This window comes from Phytophthora cinnamomi, assembly GCF_018691715.1.
Source record: "Phytophthora cinnamomi strain GKB4 chromosome Unknown Contig85, whole genome shotgun sequence".
Lineage (NCBI taxonomy): Eukaryota > Oomycota > Peronosporomycetes > Peronosporales > Peronosporaceae > Phytophthora > Phytophthora cinnamomi.
The window spans coordinates 314,362-333,373 of record NW_027151018.1 but is presented as its reverse complement, the minus strand read 5'-3'; the positions used below and the strand labels follow the sequence as shown (position 1 = coordinate 333,373).

General features: G+C 54.3%; 2 protein-coding genes across 2 annotated transcripts; one reads left to right on the top strand and one right to left on the bottom strand.

Annotated features, from left to right (window-relative positions):
* Positions 1-10,546: 10,546 nt before the first annotated feature.
* IUM83_19130 (uncharacterized protein) lies at positions 10,547-10,837 on the bottom strand (the record flags this gene model as incomplete). Its single annotated transcript, XM_067944163.1, has 1 exon — positions 10,547-10,837. One exon carries the CDS (start codon positions 10,835-10,837, stop codon positions 10,547-10,549), a length of 291 nt encoding a protein of 96 aa, XP_067784758.1.
* A 448-nt stretch (positions 10,838-11,285) lies between these two features.
* IUM83_19129 (Retroelement pol Polyprotein) lies at positions 11,286-14,507 on the top strand (the record flags this gene model as incomplete). The annotated part of the gene is made up of 2 exons (XM_067944162.1): positions 11,286-12,011; positions 12,072-14,507. The coding sequence occupies 2 exons, from the start codon at positions 11,286-11,288 to the stop codon at positions 14,505-14,507; spliced, it is 3,162 nt and encodes a 1,053-aa protein (XP_067784803.1).
* Between the last annotated feature and the right edge of the window lie 4,505 nt (positions 14,508-19,012).

Genomic DNA, 19,012 nt, shown 5'->3' with positions numbered 1-19,012 from the left:
GGTGATCAATCGTCTCGGCTCCTTGCTCCACAAGTAAAGTTCTCAGCTCAGCCTCGAGCTCAGCTCGTCTTGCCTGAGCCGCAGCAATTCTGGCTTCCGCCTCAGCTCGGACTCGGGCTATCTCGCGTTGATACAAATTCTCCAGTTCAGTGTCAGTCACAGGAGGCTGAGAAATTTTCGGAAAAGCATATTGCGGGGTCTGACGAATTTCCCAGGTCGGTTTCACAGATGGGGTCACAGTTCTCTGAGGTTCCGCATCATTCATGCCGCTGAGAGCGTTCTTCTCAGATTCTGGTGTGCCAGGCAATGGCACTTGTGAGGGGTTCACGTCCCTGGCCGTCCCAGTCTCAGACCGAGCTGAGGCTGAAGTAGTCTGGGGTGTAACTGAGACCATTACAGCTGGGAAATTACTCCGCGCGGCTGCGGTCACAGATCCCATCATCACCGTTGCACTTGAAGTGGGTCCAAACGTTCCAGCTCCAACACCATAATCTGAGAAAGACATCAGAGACGATCCCGAGGAACTTAATCCAGACAGGTCCGTCCCTTGGTCATTCCCAGCCATGGAGGCATCAGAACCAGCTTTTGCACCAACCACACTTGGAACTGTGCCCGATCTTGCACTTCGCATAGCATCCGAATCACTCCCAGACCCGTGCCAGGATAGCAGAGATGTTGAGGGATCGAAGGATCTGAGCGCGACGAGGGCAGCGGAATCTCAGCCGGTTCATGGCTCAGCTGGGGTTTCTTGCGAATTGGTTCTTCATCCAAGCTCGAAGCTGGGCTTCTCGGCCGAAGACCAGTCAGCTGAAGACGCATTACCACTTCTGGGCCAAGGAAAGCTGGGCATCCTCACCCATAGCCACATCTCCATCTCGATCAACTGGGAATCCGAGTTGGGTCTCAGATCCCTGAGCAGCAGACTGGGTCTGAAGAGAATCTGAGGTTTGTCGAACATAGTATGCTGTAGTACCAACCACAGATTTCCAAGTCGCCAGCTCAATGCCGAGGAAATGAGCGATTCGCTCGATCTCAACTCGGACCCGAGAATCTGGGACCCCAAACACTTCATTCAAGCTGGACCAAGCTGGGACTCGGTTCACAAATTCATACCCAGCTTCCCAGAGCATAGTCTGCAACAGCGCCACGCAGGCAATCGGTGGAAGCAATTTCAGCGAAACTTTCACAGCTCTCAGGTCTGAGATGACCGGGAGTCGCCGTCGCTCAGCTCGAAACACGTTCAACCACCTAGCGGCAGGCGACCGGGTCACAGAAAACAAGTGTCGACCGGTCGACTCAGCAGCTTTAATGAATCCCCACAGGTCGTAACCACCGTGACACGGGTTGTACGCGATGTCGACCGGGTGAACAGTCTCAGCTGGGACTCCCATCCACATTTCAAACTGGGATCGTGCATAGCTCAGCATTTCTTCGTCAGTCATCTCTGGGAGTGGGGCTAGAGCCCAAGTCTCAGCTTCTCCCTCAGGCACACCTTGCAATCTGCGAGTGGTTCTCTGCTCAGGCCACAGAGTACTTGACCAAGCACCGCCACCACTTGCATAGCTGGGAAGTGTGACACCAGGCGCATAACTCAGCCTTGTAGGGGTCGTCCCAGCCCCAGAAACACTTTTCGTTCTCAGATGTAGCTCGCGCTTACCCAAAAGGCTGAGCGCACCACCCTCGGCTTGGATACCGGGATTACTCTCAGTAGTTGGCTCTGGGCTGAGACTCGGCGCTTGAGCAGTGGTCATCTCAGCTGAGAAACTTCCTCGATGTGTCGAACTGTGACTCGCTGGTGGTAATCCCAGACTCGGACCATCATTTCTCGGAACATCTTGTCTTAGATCCGAATCTCGACCAGTCTCAGCTTGCTTCTTCACAGGCGAGCTGGGCGGCGGCTCGGCATCCTCAGTTTTGGGCGCAGCTTCAGGTTCAGCACTCATCTCAGCTTCTTCCTCAGCAGATACGCTCAGATCATCACTTTCTGGGACCCTTTCCGACTTCCTGGACCTGGGCGTCCCAGCATTTTCCGTCATCACATCAGCCGGCAAACCAGCAACTCTGAGACTTCGCCGAAGCGAAGACTCAGGCATCTCACCACTTGTCTTGGAAACTTTCGAGTCGGGAGCAGTCGACATGACTTGCACACGTCCGTCACCAAAGTCGTTTCCTGATCCGGGCACGCGCACCAGCTGTGGCGATGCGGGCTCCAAAATCAGGGAATAGCCTCGCGGCTAGACCTCGATCTCAGACCACCCAACTCAGAATCTGAGATTAGATCTCAGATCCCAAGCTGGGTGAGGCGTGTGTTCCTCACTCTTGCAATCCCTTGACTTGGTTCTTCCTAAGGCTACGCTGTGGGCCCAGACTTGCGTCGGCCACACCAGCTGCCTCCGAACTCGACAGTTCCCAGATGTCCCAGACGAAGCTTGCTCTTTGCTTGAAGGCCCTTGTACGCACGTGCTGAGTCCGCTGTGCCCCGTTTTCTTGAATATAAACACGTTCACTCCACACACACTTAGTCCACTTCTCTTCTCAGGCCCTTGGACTCTGGGCCTTAACAGCCTCCTCCTTGCTCAGCGACTCCGGCTTCGAGTCGCTTCCAGTCACGACACTTCCTCCGGCGGCTCAGACTGAGAGCCGCACAACGGTCTTCACTCGCCCCTCAGACCAGAGTGGCCCCGAGAGTTGGCTCGGTCTGAGCCTGCCTTGATCCAGGGTTCTCGCTCTGCACCCTGGGACTTCCGCGCACCACGCCTTGATGTAGGCGACACAGCGAAGCTGGGAACCACTATCCCAGACTATTCGCGCCACACGGATACCACCAGCAACCCCAGAAACCACTATCCCAGGTGTTGCTCTGCCGAAACCTCAGAGCGGAGCACCTTCCGCCCGAAAATATGAAGCACCGCCAGGAAACCAGCCAACCAGCACGAAAACCAGCAAAACCAATGTCCAGCGTGTGGAAATACAACAATGAAGGCAAACCGGGCCGAAACACGAAAAGGCTTGGTTGTTGAACTTGAATTTATTTGGAGTTAGCAGGGCTTGACCGTAGAACACTCGTAGCGACTCCACTTGGCCTTGCGCGCGCCGCCGGTGGCAGGGACTTGGTCCCTGAGAAGCAACACGCCCGTCGGCGCAAGACGAACTCCGCAGCTTGCGGTCTTCGGGGCAAAACAAACTCTGATTATTATCATGCACATGCACATACAAAGGGCCTATCAAGTAAGGGTGCAAACATCTCCTGGGTACACCTTGAACAAGGGTGAGACACCCACTAAGCTACTGGCTTGGCGGCGCCCGTGAATGCGCGTCGGCCCTTCCATTGGCCTGTCTGTGTCAGTCATCACTTGATTACACTGATTACACCTGGGTGCAAATCAGTGATATCCTGATTACGCCAGGATCTTGTGGCCGGGATTGGGCGGACTTGGTCTGTCATCACCTGATTACACTGATTACTCTGGGTACAAATCAGTGTGTAATCAGGATGACGCCAAGATTCTGCGGCTCCCGTTGGCCCAAATCCATAGGCGACTGGTCAGGCCGAATCTTGTGTGCCCGACACCAGGGGCCGAAAAGCCACAACGGGGCGACCCTTCAGAGTGACCTTCCAAGCGGCAACCGCCAACTCCAAAGAGCAACTACCGCAGCTCCCAGACCGGCAATGTAGCCATCGCTGTGTACCCACTTCATAGGCGAGACCACGAAGTCGCACTTCAGGCCCTGCAGGCACGCCGTAGGCTTTTAGTCACGTCCTAGGCTTGGAGCGTCAGCTGTCTTTCACCAGTTGCCACTTATCCTCACGAACATCGTGCATCCAGACACCAACTTGCGCCCACAATCACCGTGTCTCAGTTTTGGCACAAGTTGAGGGACTGCCGGGCTGAAAACCTGAGCTGGGGGCAAAAATACGATGTTGATTCCATACCCCGGCTGTCCAACCAATTTGACGAGTCTCAGTTTTGGTTCAACTTCTGGGACTCTGAGTCTGGGAATCTGAGCTGGGGGCAAAATTACGATGTTGACTCCATATCTCAGTCGTGGCACCCCAAAGCCGAGATGAAATCAGACTCCGCACGCCACGCCTTCTTCCCAGACCCCAGACTGCACATCTCATGGTCTGGTCCACAGGCAAACCTCAGACCGAACTCCAAATCACCAAGTCTCAGACTTTTGCCACCACTCTCAGATCTCAGAACTCCGGGCATTCCAAACTGTGAGATCACCAATCTGAGACCTGAGGTCTGAGACTTAAGCAACCATGGGACTTCAAATCACAGACCCAGAAGGCCAGGGCTCAATTCGTCACCCAGATCCCGATCCAAGGCCTGGAACCTCAGATCTGTGGCCTCTAGAGCGATTCTCAGACCTCAGACTCCAGACCGAATTCAAATCTCAGACCTGGGGATCTGGGGTCGCCGCAACTCAACGTTCGCAGAGCTCAGTTTCCAGATGTAGCCAGCACAACTTGAAGTATGTACAAAAACCAGACTTGGATCAAGAAATATCCACGTTCCAAGTGACATGTGGCCGGTACGTGGTAGGGTTTGGGCCTCTGACTGATGGGTCCTGGCCAAGAATTGGCTCGGACCTCGTCACAGTACTCCTCGTGTGCCTTCATGTTGCCTCCTCTGCATGTCGTCACAGATCCGGTGTGTAGATTCAGCACCTTGTAGCCTTTCGTCTGACCGCTGTAACCAAGTAGGAGGCATAGCTGTGTCCGCGAGGAGAGCTTCTCCTTTCGCTGACGGGAGTCTTCAGGAATGTGCACATGTGCGAGGCAACCCCACGTGCGTAGCTCACTGAGGTCCGGCCGCTGGCCGCACAGTGCCTCGTACGGGGTCTTGACGTCCTCGATCGCCTGCGTCGGCGTCACATTCAGCGTGTCGATGGCATGCAGGAATGCCTCACCCCACAGGGATATTGGCAGGTGAGTGGCATGCAGCATTGAGCGCACCTGGCGCAGCACAGTCTGGTTTGCGCGCTCCACTATCGCGTTCTCTTGAGGGCTGTACGGGTTTGTCGAACGCGGTTCGATGCCGTGGTCGCTGCAGAACTCCTCGATCTCGCTGTTCACGAACTCTCCTCCTCCATCCGAGAAGACTGTCTTGATCTTGCACTTCGGGAACTGGATCTCTAGTTTGCGAATGAGAGCCTTTACCATCTCAGCTGCTTGATCCTTGGTCTTAAGCAGATATCCCCATTTGTACCTTGTAGCCTCATCTACTACGAGAAGGAACGGATTTGACTTTGCAACTGTGTCGACTCCGACACTGCAGAGATCGACGCACAGCTTCTCCAGCCGCTTCGCTGAGCGGGTTGAACCTATCGAATAGCTCATACGCTTGGTCTTCGACTCAACACAAGGAATGCATTCGTAGTGGGCAAACTGTTGCTGCTAGAATTGTATCCCAAAGTTATAGGCCTGGCCTGCCATAGTCTTGATCATGTCCATGCCTACGTGTCCGAGGCGATTGTGCAGCAGCGCCATAGGGTTCTCGACGCTGCGAGATGAGACGCTCAGCAAAGGCTTGCTCTGACGCGGAGTCCACATGCGGTACATCCCGCGATCATACTGGAACTTCAGCTTCAGCGAGTCCTTGACGAGCCACGTGATCGTCTGGTCGCGCGAGACACGTAGCTTGAAGCCGCAAGTGAATTGCATGTACGTCTGGGTGATCAAGTTGTAGGGCGCAGATTTGGAGTAGCTGACGTTCTCGAGGAGGCGCTCCTCTTCCTTGCCAGTGTGCTCGTTCATCACCATCGTGTGGGCAGTGCCCACGGTCGCACGTTCCGTTGTTCCGTTGCCGAACTGCAGTTCCGAGACCGTGTCCTCGTGCAGCTCCGTGAACAAGGTCAGGTCGCTGGAGACACTGGTCTGTGCTCCGCTATCCAGGATCCACTCAATCATGTCACCTGATGCGCGCTGCGCTTTCGTCCTGCCTCGCACCGCTAGCACAGCACCACGTTGGCTGCTGTCCGTCGACACCGTCTTCTTCACTGTCACCACTGACATCATGCTGCGTGCTGGCTCGCGGTCCCCGCTGCCCGAGTTGCTCCCACGTTCGGGGCACTCGGGGTCGTTTCGCCAATGGCCCTGCCGACCACAAGCATTGCACTTGGACTTGCTCTTGCGCTTGGCGAGATCCTCGCTGTCACGCGAGGAGCTCTTGCTCTTCTGGCGCTTGTTCCGCCCACGGGGCGAGAGACTACTATTGGGGCTGCGTGGTCTGCTGCTCTGGTTGCTGCGGTCGCTGTTGCCTCTGGCGTAGCTGGAGTTGCGACGTCCTCCCCCACGACCGCTGATTCCAGAGATGTTATGCACGATTGCGACACCTTGCAGGACGACACGTCCATCACGTCCTTGCTGACGTTCTGCTTCCTGGCGTGCATGCTCAGCGAGTCGAAGTCGTTCGATCGCTTGCTCCCAGGAAATGCTCTCGCCACGGGCGAGACACACCTCGTGCTAGTTGACGACAGCCGGGTAGACGCCCACGGTGTTCGACAGCAGGACGGAGACTGCCTCCGCCTCAGGCAACTGCTGGTTCACACGGCGTAGCTGGTGCTTGAAGTCGTCGATGTCCTTGATGTCTTGTCGAGCCGCTCGTTGCGCTGCAACCGGCGGTTCAACATGTCTCGCTTCAGAAACACCACGTTGACGCCGGGGTGGTTGTCGAAGTGGTCAGCAAACGTGCGCCACAGCAGGAGCGGGTCTGCTCTCTCGATCACGTTCGAGAAGCGGCTTTGCAGGTCCTCGCTGAGGGCCACGACAATCTCTCTCTGGGCGACGCGAAGTCGTTGTTGAAAGCACCGTCGTTGCGCATCGTTGCGCTGATCCTCGATGTGCTCATCTCCGAGCAGCGGAGGTAGCAGGTTGGAGGCGTCGAGAATCGTGCACATCTCGGCCCTCCATGTCTTGTAGTTGTCGTTGTTGAGTCGCGCGTTCGGCGCGACGTGGTTGCTTGCGTTCATGCACCGCGTGCAGCGGTGCTGGCCTCCCATGTTCGTCTCTCCCTCGGCGGAGTCCACCGCGAACTCGATCGGCGCGGCCTCAGCAGCTACTGTCGCTGACAGCGCAGACACGGGGGTACTTGGGGGCTGCGCGGCGGTGGCCCGGGAGGTTGCTTGCAGCACGGCGGCGGCGGTGCGTGCACTTGGCAGCTCGCCCAGACGCGCGCTGGCGTTGGCGGAGCTGTTGTATGCGGGGAAGTCCTCGGCGACGGGGTCCCCTCGGCGCGGTCCGTACGGCGTCAGGACGCGCTGTACTCGGGGCTCTGGCTGGGCACCGGCGAATTCTCGAATGAGCTGTCGCTGGGGAGGCGGCGTCGCCTCTGCGACGGGAACATTCCTCGCCCTTTGCTGATCTGTCAGAAGAGCCAACATTGACCCAAACTGACCCAGTAAACCTTCCAGCTGGCTCTCCAGACGGGTGTAGTGCGGCGATCCGGCAGCAGGTGCTGCTGCAACTTCATCGCTGGGCTCTAGTGACGGCGAGCTCTGCGGACTTGACGGGTCCCTTCTTGGGCTCATAACCTGAGAGGTGGTGTAACCCCTCGTGCTACGGGTTTGCACCATAGAGGTAGATAGATGCGTTAACACCGTTAGATGCGGGACTCAGTCCGGCAGGGAGAAAAGGCTGGTGGCGGGTTGCGCGCTGCGCAAACTCTTGAGAAGTGAAGTTGCCCCCACCGCCACCAGCCAAAACCCCAGAGCTTGTATTATCGTTAGTATACAGCAACCAATAACTAGAGCTTAGTATGTGGGGCACTGGCAGCCACTCGTCCGCTGGACAAGTGCTGCTGCAAGTATGCAGTGCATGGTGCACCCGCGCTGCAGGTGCGGAGCTGGGGCGCTGCCCTGGCTCTGCCATTGCACTTCACATGGGCGAGGTCTGCGCGCTGGTCGTGACAGCGCTGGCCCCGCTGCTCTGCTCCGCCGCGCCACCCTTCAGGCCATCACTCCCTCGGGCGCCGGCGCGGTCGACGTCCCCGCCCAGTGCGCTGGTGCCGCTGCGTTTGTCAAAATGCATTTTGTATAAATGTGTGTTGTGCAAATGTGTTTTTTGTGTTTTGAGTACGTGGATATGTGCTGTTATCCGGAAGTCCAAACTTCAGATAGTTGACATATCAGAGTGACGAGCGAGGGACGGGGTGGGGACGAGGTGGGGACCGCGTCTCCCTAAAACTTCCGATAATGCGACATATGTATCATTTAAATTTGGAAATATTTGTGATGGTATTCTTGGCCTGATTTTGTGTGCATATTTATCAGGTATTCTGATTCCGCTGGATGCCACACGAGTTGTCGACTGAGGCCATGTCGCACCGCAAAAAAAAGAGGCCAGTTGCCTCAAACGAGGAAGAAGTTAATGAGGACCGACCGCCAAACCGCCGAAAGAAGAAAACCAAGATCAAGAAGCAGCAGCTTCTTTCGCACAGACTCAAGGACCAAGTATTAAGAGAACACGCCCCCACTGTAGTGGAAAATGTGGAGTCCCAACGCGGGGATGATAGTGAGGTGCGAATGCTTGAGGTCGGCGAGTGCACAGTAAAGTTGTTGTAAGACGTAAAGTTGACTATGCTGAACTTCGTTCAGTAGTGAACCGTCGATGGAGGTCCATCAAGGGCGCCGTTGAATCTGCTTGGCCAGACCAAGGAAAATTGAAAGAAATCACAGTATTGACGTCCGAAATTACAGTCACGACAAGATCTGGATTGTGAGATCCAAGATGCAGTCGAGTGGGTGAGGGTCTCCTCGTCATTTTCTGTGAAGGTTGCAGCGTGGAATATCAGCTTCCGCGGTTTGAATCTGGCACCGACGAACTGCTGCGACTCTTGAGAGGGATCGAGTTGTTCATGCAGCAGCTTGTGGTAGTCGTGCGGAGTTATCGACGGTCTCTTCGTGCAGTCAGAGGACCAGCTGCTGCTAGTCCATCGAAAGGGGTTGACCGATCGGGAGAATGGGCGAGCTTGGCGTCAGAGATTGCTGTGCTTCAGGATGACCTGATTGCTGTGCTTCAGGATGACCTGCAATACGGGTTGAAAGAGATGTCCGCTACTGCAGAGCTGGTGAGTGCTAGTGCTACAATGCGTAACGGGTTACTGAAGAGTAAGACTAACTAATTGCATTTTTTGTGCTTTTGGCTACTCATTTCTGTTCGTAGGTATCATACGACAGTGAGAAGACCGACACGGATAATGAGACGTGAAGTGCTATGGGAGCACATCATTGTCAACCGATATGTCCCTGCTCCCATTATGTTCTTGTCTGTGCCACGTACGCTTTTAACCGCAAAAACAAAATACACACTTCAGATAGGCAGTGTTAGTTGCACTTGTTCGATTTGCCCGAGTGGTCTTACAGCTCCAATAAGCGCCTTAAATTACGAGCTCATTGTGGCCCAAGAGAACTCCGTCTTCATTCCGCACACACGCCGCAAACACTGAAGCATCCGCAACAAAGTTCGAACCCAACAAGAAGCAAAGATGGATACCAAGTTTTGCGTGGCTGCCCAGTTCTGTGTCAGCGGCAGCGTTGACGTCGACAGCAGTGCTGCCAGCCGCAGCACTGCGGGGACGTCTTTAAATGCTGCAGTAACCAACGCTTACTTCAAGGCCTCCTGCGAATCAAGTAGCCGCGCCGGTATCCCCTGCAAGTACTAAATGAAAGTCGTCGAAGTGGGTCGGAGTGATTCAAGCTGCGGCGGCAGTATAATATCCGGAATAAAATGAGGCGATGCAAAGCTGAGTTTCGACAACGGTACAAAACTCGAACGGCAACTGCATGTACGACCACATCAATGAAACTAGGGCTTCGCGAAAGCTGGGACAGGTTGAAGCCAGATTTGGTTTTCATCACGATTTTTTTCTGACCGAAGAATAATGTACCAAAACCTCGTTTCAAAACAAAACGCAAGCAATTCCTTCTAGCACAACTACAAGCTCAATACATAGTATCACCACTTACCAGTAAAATGAAATCAAGCAATTCAACACTACGTAGTAATCCGACTGGAAAAATACAAAAAATGAATCTGAGTGGATTTTGACGAAATCTGAGCGAATACATTTCAAAAAGAGGGGTTCTGAGGGGGGAATTCATCACAAATTTTGCCAACGGGAAGAACTGAAACCAAAGCAGAGGGTAGTGAATACGTAGATATACTGCTAGAGCTTCGTCTGACTTCTCGAAATGTCATTGTGAAGTTGATAAGAGCGTTTCCGTCTTCCTTGCCTGCCACCTCCCATGTAATGATCTGCACGTGCAAGAGCAGAAGCAACACCACATCATCAGTTGAGTCCGCGCACAGAGAGCCTGGGTCGCCGCCTGCACACTTACCAGGTTGCGCAACCGTTGGCTCCAGCAAGCCACAGCCAACCAATGCATGTTTCAGACTGCGCGCCACGAGGGCGCCCTTGGGTAAATGGATAGCACAGAACACAGAGATAACCACATCAATTCAGTTTCCAATTTACCTTCAAAGCAACAAGCACAACCAAAAGCCTTACACTTGGTAGCACTTGCGAAGCCGACGCGCGCTTCAGTCCCAGTCCAGTTCCAGACCCGTTCCAGTTCCAGTTCCAGTTCCGTCACGCGTCGCTGTTGTGCACGCTCGTCCCGCCTCGTCCGTTGCGCGTTGTCGTTGCACGCGCAGACCTTCCCGCCTCAGTCCCTCCGGTGCGCCGCGTGCGTACATCTCGCCCTTCAGCTCCTCCGGGTACGCCGCGTGCGTGACCTCTTCCGCCGTACCGTTCGACTCGACGCTGACGAGACCGCCAATTTCGTCGCGCCCTCTCCTTTTCTTTTCTGGGGGAGGAGTGGAGACGCACATTGTCACACGTCACTTCGTGTCAATATCCCATTGGTGCATTTGGCCCAATCACTTCCGCGTGTCCATTCACGGCACCCACCTCAACCCACACTTGTCGCCTCGGCTGTCACTTGCAAAGTAGCAGTGTGCAACCGAGTGTAACATCTGCGTCGGTGGCCGTTACGGGTCTAGTAGTAGGAGTCTCTAGTGCTCCGAGGCGGGCTCGAACTAGCGCCGAACGGAATTGCACCAGTTGCTTCCTTCGGGACACTGGCTACTGAAAGTGGTTGGCAGTAATTGACGGAAACAGAGCTCCGGGTCGAGCCTCTGTGACTTCGTTGGGGCTTAAAGACATTGTCGGAATTAGCGCTCCAGGGAGTGCCTGCGACTTCAAATCTTTGATTGATTTGGCTGAGGAGCTTGCGCGCCCCAGCCATCTTTTGACGACGTGTCTAGCGTAGGCGCAAACATGGACGAAGCCACGATGCAACACGCGGACAGTGTGCAGCAGATGTTCGCCTCTCTCGCGGCGATGATGCACGAGCAGCAGCAGTTCATGGCGCAGACAGCAGAGCTGCAACGACAGATGGCGACGACACTGCAACAGCAACAGCAGCAGCAATCCGTATCGCAGCAGCAGCAACCGCCGTCGCCTGAACCTTCACCACAAGACACGCGTGAGTACCGGGCTGAGGGCATCACCATGCCGAAGTTCTCCGGTACCAAGGACGACGACGTCGCGGACTACCTGTTCAGCGCCAAGTTGTACTTCGAGTCGAAGAACATCAAGTATGGCGTCGACTCGCCGCAGCAGCGCCCCTTGTCGCTCTTGGTGGCAAACTTGAAGGGACCATCAGCGGCTTGGTACCGCGAGTATGTCTCCCACGACGGGAATTTCTTGCACTCGGTTACGCAGTTCGAGGAGCTGCTGACTAGCGAGTTCACGACACCCGATCGGCAAGAGCACTTGCGTGACCAGCTCCTACGCCTGCGCCAGAACAACTTCACCTGTCTTGAGGATTACGTGTCGGCCTTCCGGCACATCATCTGCAAGGTGGAAGACATGTCAGACATTGACAAAGTCATGCACTTCCAGAAGGGCTTGGTCGTAGAGATCAGACAAGAGGTGAAACTGCGTCAGTTCCGAAACACGACGGACGCGATTTCTTTTGCACTCATGTACGACCGCACGCACGCGATAGGGTCGCGTCGAAACCACACGAATCGAGGAGGCCAAGGTCCCCAACGCCTTCAGCAATCGGTACAACACGTCGAGGAGCCGACACCAATGGAGATCGGGAGCTCGTGCTTTGTTTCTCGTGATGAGTGCCTGAGAAGTAATCTCTGCTTCTACTGCAAAGAACCCGGACATCGCCTGGCGACGTGTACTAAGCGGCCAGCGCGCAACAACCCCCGAGGCCCATCTCGTCCTCCGCCAGGACGCGGGTCATTCCGCGCTAACCAGGGCTTATTTCGTCGCATTGTCGATGATGACGACGTATCAGAAGAGGTTGGCGATGACTACGCTGACAACCGTGACGACCACGTCGAGGTCATCGACAGTTTGCAGCTGAACATGGTGTCGGTCGGCGCCGAGTCGTTGTCCAACCGTGAGCTATTGCGGTTTGAGGGGACGATGAACGGACAGGCCGTGCGAGTTTTGATCGACAGCGGTGCGGAGCGCAACATTGTGCGTCTTGGCCTCGCTCAACATTACATCGAGCCCACCAAGGTCACGGCCGAGCGATTTGACGGTACAACAACACCGGCTCGTACGGCACAGCAATGTTTGGAGACTATCAACTTTGCGGGCAGGGACTTCAACGGTGTTTCTCTCATTGAGTGGGAGGTGTCGACAAATCAAGACATAATTCTCGGCCTTCCATGGCTGGTGCAGTTCAACCCGATCATCGACTGGCAAATTGGCGTGATGCGATTCCCCAACCAGCGTGTAGTGCACGACTTCAGCTCGTTGAACGACAGTCTCCAGGTGTCGGGACCGGCAGTGACTTCAGTGGAAGTGAAACCGGAGTGTCTTCAGTACCCTCTTCCCCAGCACCTGCGACAGCAGCTCGATGATAGTGTCAAGGCAGGATACTTCAGTATGCCTTTGGGACCGAACTCGATAACAGCACTTGGGTGTCAGCCATTGTCGCGAATCTTTGACAACGGTAGCGACGATGACACGGACGCGTCGTTGTGTGTCCTTTCGGCAGCGGAATTTGAAACGAAGGTGAAAGCCGAAGCGTATGCCGAATTGTATCAGGTCACGGTGAAGACTTCGCCCAAGGTGAAGACCGTTCCGTTGCAGCTTCAAGCGGTACTCGAAGAGTTCGCAGATGTCTTCCCAGCAGAGCTGCCACCTGGATTACCACCGAACCGCTCAATCGAGCACGAAGTGGTGTTGAAACCAGGTGCGACCCCTAGCAACCGAGCTCCCTTCCGCCTCTCGAAGGTCGAGCAGGAAGCATTGGACATCTTTGTGGCAGAGCTGTTGAAGAAGAACTGGATCGAGGTGTCGGATTCACCATGGGTATCAAATATCTTCGGCGTGCCGAAAAAGGATCCCACTAACGGCAAGTTCCCATCCCGCTTAGAGTGGCTGCATTCGAACAACCCGCACATGCCGATTCGATGGGTCATCGACTACCGCTTGGTGAATGCTGCCTCGGACGTTGCCAAGATACCGCTACCGCACATCGAACAACTCTTTGATCGCATGGTGGGAGCAGTAGTATTCTCGATTCTCGACCTCGCCAGTGGATACCACCAGATGCGCATGTCTCCTACGTCAAAGCAATACACGGCATTCAGGACGAACCATGAGATATATCATTGGAACGTGGCGCCTATGGGTCTGGCCGGCATGCCGGGCACGTGGACGCGCCTGATGCGCAAGCTGCTGAGTCATCTACTATTCGTAGTCGTTTATCTTGACGACATCTGCATATTCTCGCGATCAATGGCCGACCACGTCGAGCACTTACGGCAAGTCTGCGAAGTTCTTCGCGCTAATAAGCTTTACGCACGTCCTGACAAGTGCGACTTCGGCCAATCTTCGGTCGACTTCCTCGGCCACACGATTTCGGCTGATGGTTTGCACGTGGACGCTCGTAAGACTCGAGCCATAGCAGAATGGACAGAGCCTGGCAACATCAAGGACCTCCAGCGCTTCTTGGGCCTCGCCGGGTATTATCGTCGCTTCATTCATCAGTTTGCGACGCTTGTACTGCCGCTAAGCGCTCTGGTCAAGAAGGATGTGGTTTGGATATGGGATGAACGCCAGCGCCAGGCTTTCAATGCCATCAAGCTTGCGCTCCAGCACGCACCAGTACTCCGGCTGCCTGACTTCGACAAGCCGTTCATCGTGACAACGGATGCTAGCCATGCGTGCATTGGTGGAGTGCTCTCTCAGCTTCAAGATGGCAACGATCTCCCCGTGGCTTTCTTCAGCAAGAAGCTTGGACCTCATGAACTGAACTGGCCTGTTCACGAGAAGGAGCTCTTTGCGATCAAACAGGCGCTCACTCGTTGGTGTCATTATCTCCATGGAGTATCGTTTGAAGTCTACACGGACAACTCGGCGTGCAAGTGGTTTTTGCAGCATCCGCGTCTGTCCGGTCGCCTGGCTCGCTGGCTAGACTTTTTGCGTCCTTCCAGTTCACGCTACATCATCGTCCAGGAGTTTTGAACGTCGTTGCTGACGCGTTATCGCGACCCCCTGCGGCTCCCTCAAGTCCGGGGGAGGAGTCAGAAGATGGTGAGCCCAAGACAGTGCCGGTTTCAGTGTGTACGGCGTGTTTGACATCTCCTTCATGCACCAGCATTCGTCACGCGGTCTCGCGACGGGCCAAGGCTACTGAGAAGCTCCAAAGCATATCGACCCGCGATCAAACCGTGATGCTTGCCGTCAAACAGCCAGCCTTAAAGGCGCTTAGTGTTGGCACGGCTCAGTGGCGGATTAGATTGAACGCAGCATCGATGGAGGACAACACGGTGATAAGCTCTCTTCAGCTGGATAGCCAAACGAAGCGGGCATTTCAGAAGGCATACGGCAAAGATTACGTCCTCAAACATTTGTGGAAGTCAGGCCGCTCGTCGAAAGAGTATGAAATCATCCGCGGGCTGATATATTTAAAGAGTGACGACAGCCTACGTCGCCTTTGCGTGCCAAACAACCGGAAACTTCGGCTCGATGTCATCCACAACGCGCATGATGCTGCCATCATGGCAAACCCAGGAATCCGTCGTACACAGCTTGCTGCTGCACAGTGGTACTTCTGGCCGAGCATGGACCTGGACATCAAAGCCTACGTTCAGAGCTGTGAGTCTTGTATGAGGTACAAGTCGAGCACCGGCCGGAAGACCGGTAAGCTTCAGCCGATTCCGTTGCCGGCAGCTTGTTGGGATGTTGTCTCGACCGACTTCATCACACATTTGCCCGTGTCTGACGGCTTTGATGCGATCATGGTTGTGGTAGACAAGTTGTCGAAGCGTCCAGTCTACATCCCGACACACACCACGGCGACCGCGGAAGATATTGCCAAGCTGTTCTTCAACAACGTTATCCGGTACTATGGAATCCCATCGACCATCATCTCCGACAGGGACCCAAAGTTCACGTCGAAGTTCTGGAAAGCACTGGTGAACCTGATGAAGATCAAGACAGCGATGACGACTGCCCACCGAGCTCAGGCCGATGGTCAGACCGAGCGTCAGAATAGGACTCTCGAAGACTCATTACGATGCTCCATCTCGTACCATGGAAACGACTGGAATGAGCACCTACCAATGATCGAGTATGCGCATGCAACACTGGTGTCAAGCTCTTCGAAGATGTCGCCATTCTTCGTCGACACAGGCCGTCACCCTAAGAATCCATTGGGTAGTGCTGACGGCGATCAACCGGTGGCAAGGTCTCGCGTGGAGTACGCGTCTCGGTTTGCTCGACATCGTCAAGAGGTGATCGAACGCGCTCGAAAGAACCTGTTGGGCGCACAAGAGGCTCAAAAGGTTCTACGACCGGCGCCGTGCAGCAAATCCATTCAAGGTCGGCGATCTAGCCCTACTGTCGACGCAAGACCTGAACATCTCGCACGCCACTGCGGAAACTACCCTTCGTTCACGGAAGTTCATCCCGCGCTTCATCGGTCCATATCCGATCCTGGAGCTTCAGGGCAACGTCGCGCTACTGAATCTACCGGCCAACTTGAAGCACATCAGCCCACGCGTGAACATCGACAAGCTCAAGGTATACAACAGCAACCCTGATCGCTTCGTCGGCCGCGTGATCCCGAAGTCGACTCCCGTGATTTTCGATGACGACGGCGAACCGCTACATGTTGTCGAAGCTCTGATCAAGAAGCGCATCTTCAACCGCCAACCTGAGTACTTGGTCAAGTGGCACGGACTCCCTCACCATGAGAACACGTGGGAACGCGAGCGCGACATCAAGCACGTCAGCCATTGGCAAGCGCTACTCAAGGATCTTCGCCAGCGCACTCGAGTGGCACGGGCGTAGTGGAATTCTCTGGATTAGAGGTTACACTGTACTGTTCCTTATATCGAGGGACTACGGTAATACCAACTTCAACTTCGGCGACTTCAACGTTCAAGGTGCCGGGATTCGCTCAAACAGGGGGGAGTGTAATGATCTGCACGTGCAAGAGCAGAAGCAACACCACATCATCAGTTGAGTCCGCGCACAGAGAGCCTGGGTCGCCGCCTGCACACTTACCAGGTTGCGCAACCGTTGGCTCCAGCAAGCCACAGCCAACCAATGCATGTTTCAGACTGCGCGCCACGAGGGCGCCCTTGGGTAAATGGATAGCACAGAACACAGAGATAACCACATCAATTCAGTTTCCAATTTACCTTCAAAGCAACAAGCACAACCAAAAGCCTTACATCCCACGTCAAAAGTGTTAACGAGTTGCTGCAGTGTGGCAATGAACGGTGTGGCCTACAAATTTGACTCGGCCGACTTTGAGGTGCTTACGGATGATATCGTCGAGCATGAATCTAATGAAAGCTCGGTGCAAGTACACTTATTGTAAATCCACTCAGGATTAGTCTTCATGGCACTTAGGATAAATCCTCACCCATTCCGACTCTACTTGCGCCAGCGGGATGATCGTGCAGTTCAGATATTAAGCTGGCAGCTGATTAGTACTGCTGTGCGGGGAGGTGATGAACTTTGCCGGCTGCGCCTATGCCAGAAACGTCAATATAATTTAAAATAATGAACATTTGACAACCTCAACTTCGCTTGTGCGATCGGATGCACAAAGCATAGACAATCGCGGAGGACCGGCAATTGGGAACAAGGGCAACCGCGTTAAAACGATTGAGTAGCACACTTGGTAGGAAACAACTCATCCAATAGGCTTGTATAGTCTGTAGTGCCGTCTCGACTAGCTCTCGGGCGATTGTAATGCCGTGAAAATGCTGCCCGTTGATGCCTAAGAGGCCATATCGGTTGATGACTTGCGAGGTCACCATGTTTATACTGCTGCGTATCTTGGAGTTCACCCGAGCGGAAAGCTTCATAGCTTGCGACTCGGTGACGCTCGTTCTCATACTGCGCTTACTCGGTCTGCTGAGATTCACCACAAAGCTGGAGTCGCCCCATGGCGTGAATGCCAACTTGCGCAGCCAGAGCGAACTTCCCGCCATCGAAAAAATGCACACCGCATGAGCTAACGCCATAAGGATGTAGACGATTCGTATGACGCCGTAGCAATGTGGCGGCATGCTGCCATGATAAAGTTCTTAGACAGCCTCAGCTCCCCAGTTCAAGTTAAACTTACTAGTAGTTCAAAGAGCACCAACTTTTCTTAGACCAGCCTCTGAGTGTCCACGGAATCACTTTTGCCTACGAAAACGGTTTTCAGGAAACAGCGACAACAGGATGCCATCCACATGATAGACAACATAATATTCATAGCTGCGTCATACTTCCGTTAGTTGCGAAGACTCTTCGTAGCGGTCCGCTACGAAGACATTGGTCCCGGGTGGACCTCGTAAGGAGCTTCCACAGATCTACGAAGGACCACTGCATCCTCAAATTGTTGGCCTGTCTGGCCAAATCAAACGAATGACGCTTATTCCCTTCTTGTCGTATGATACGACTCGTATCCCGACAGGCGATGGTCAGAAACTACATGTATTCATCCCTATGCAACTAGCTGGAGCCAGCTGATACCCTGCTCGGACGTACACCCAACTTTGGGTGCCAACCCAGTCAAGGAGGCAGCCCTAGGAGCTCCCTAGTGCGTGCTTGCAGCTACCGGTAGTCAGCGTTAGGATCACGGAACGCAGCTAACTCTCTCAATTCTCAGTTTCCGATTTGCTCTATTCCTCGCATTACCGGTTCACAACACGGGAGCTACGGCACTTCTTGCGGACCGCAAGAAGGTATCCTGTGGACCCAGCCACTTCGAGTTTGGAGTTCTTCAACGCACTGCACCAGGATAGTCCAAGACTGCCAAAGGCGCCATGACCAAACCGAAGCCCGCACAGGCCAAGCCGACGACGAAGGAGCAGGAGACAGCTCAGCGAGCGCTCACTTTCAAGCGCGAAATGGCAACCGACAGCTTGACCTGGACTACCGTCTCGCATGCGGTAGTTATTGGCCCTGCCATTGATACGCCTGATCTGAAGTCACTGGCTCCAGATCGTTCGACACCTTCGGAGCAACACAGCTGAAGGACGATACGAAGCAGTTAGTTCAGCAGAACAATGGAATAGTACTGCATGGCCCAAATTCAAACTGAAATCTCTTCTGGTTTTACAACGCAGAGCGAATTGTACCTTTGTACCTGGAACTTACAGGAATGGACCGAAAGAGCCGCTCGTGTTGCACTATCGGCGCATGACATCATGATCACCTTATTGGGGAAATGCCGAGCCAAGTGACAGAGAGAGCGTATGCACGAGGAATTTACATCCAAGCAGGCTCTTCAGCTACAGTGAAAAAGTTGTAGCAATCTTCACAGCGATTTTTGTAGTAGATTTTCGCACGAGGTTTTGAAGATTTAGTTTTCCATGAGCGAATGCAGTAAACATGTATGATCAGCTTGGTACTAGAAGCACTTCAGAGCTCAGTTTCTCGTTCTCTTTAAGCCTTGTGACGAGATAAATACATGTACTTGTGTTAAGACAGTTTTCACCCGGCTTCTACGTTGCGACAGGCAG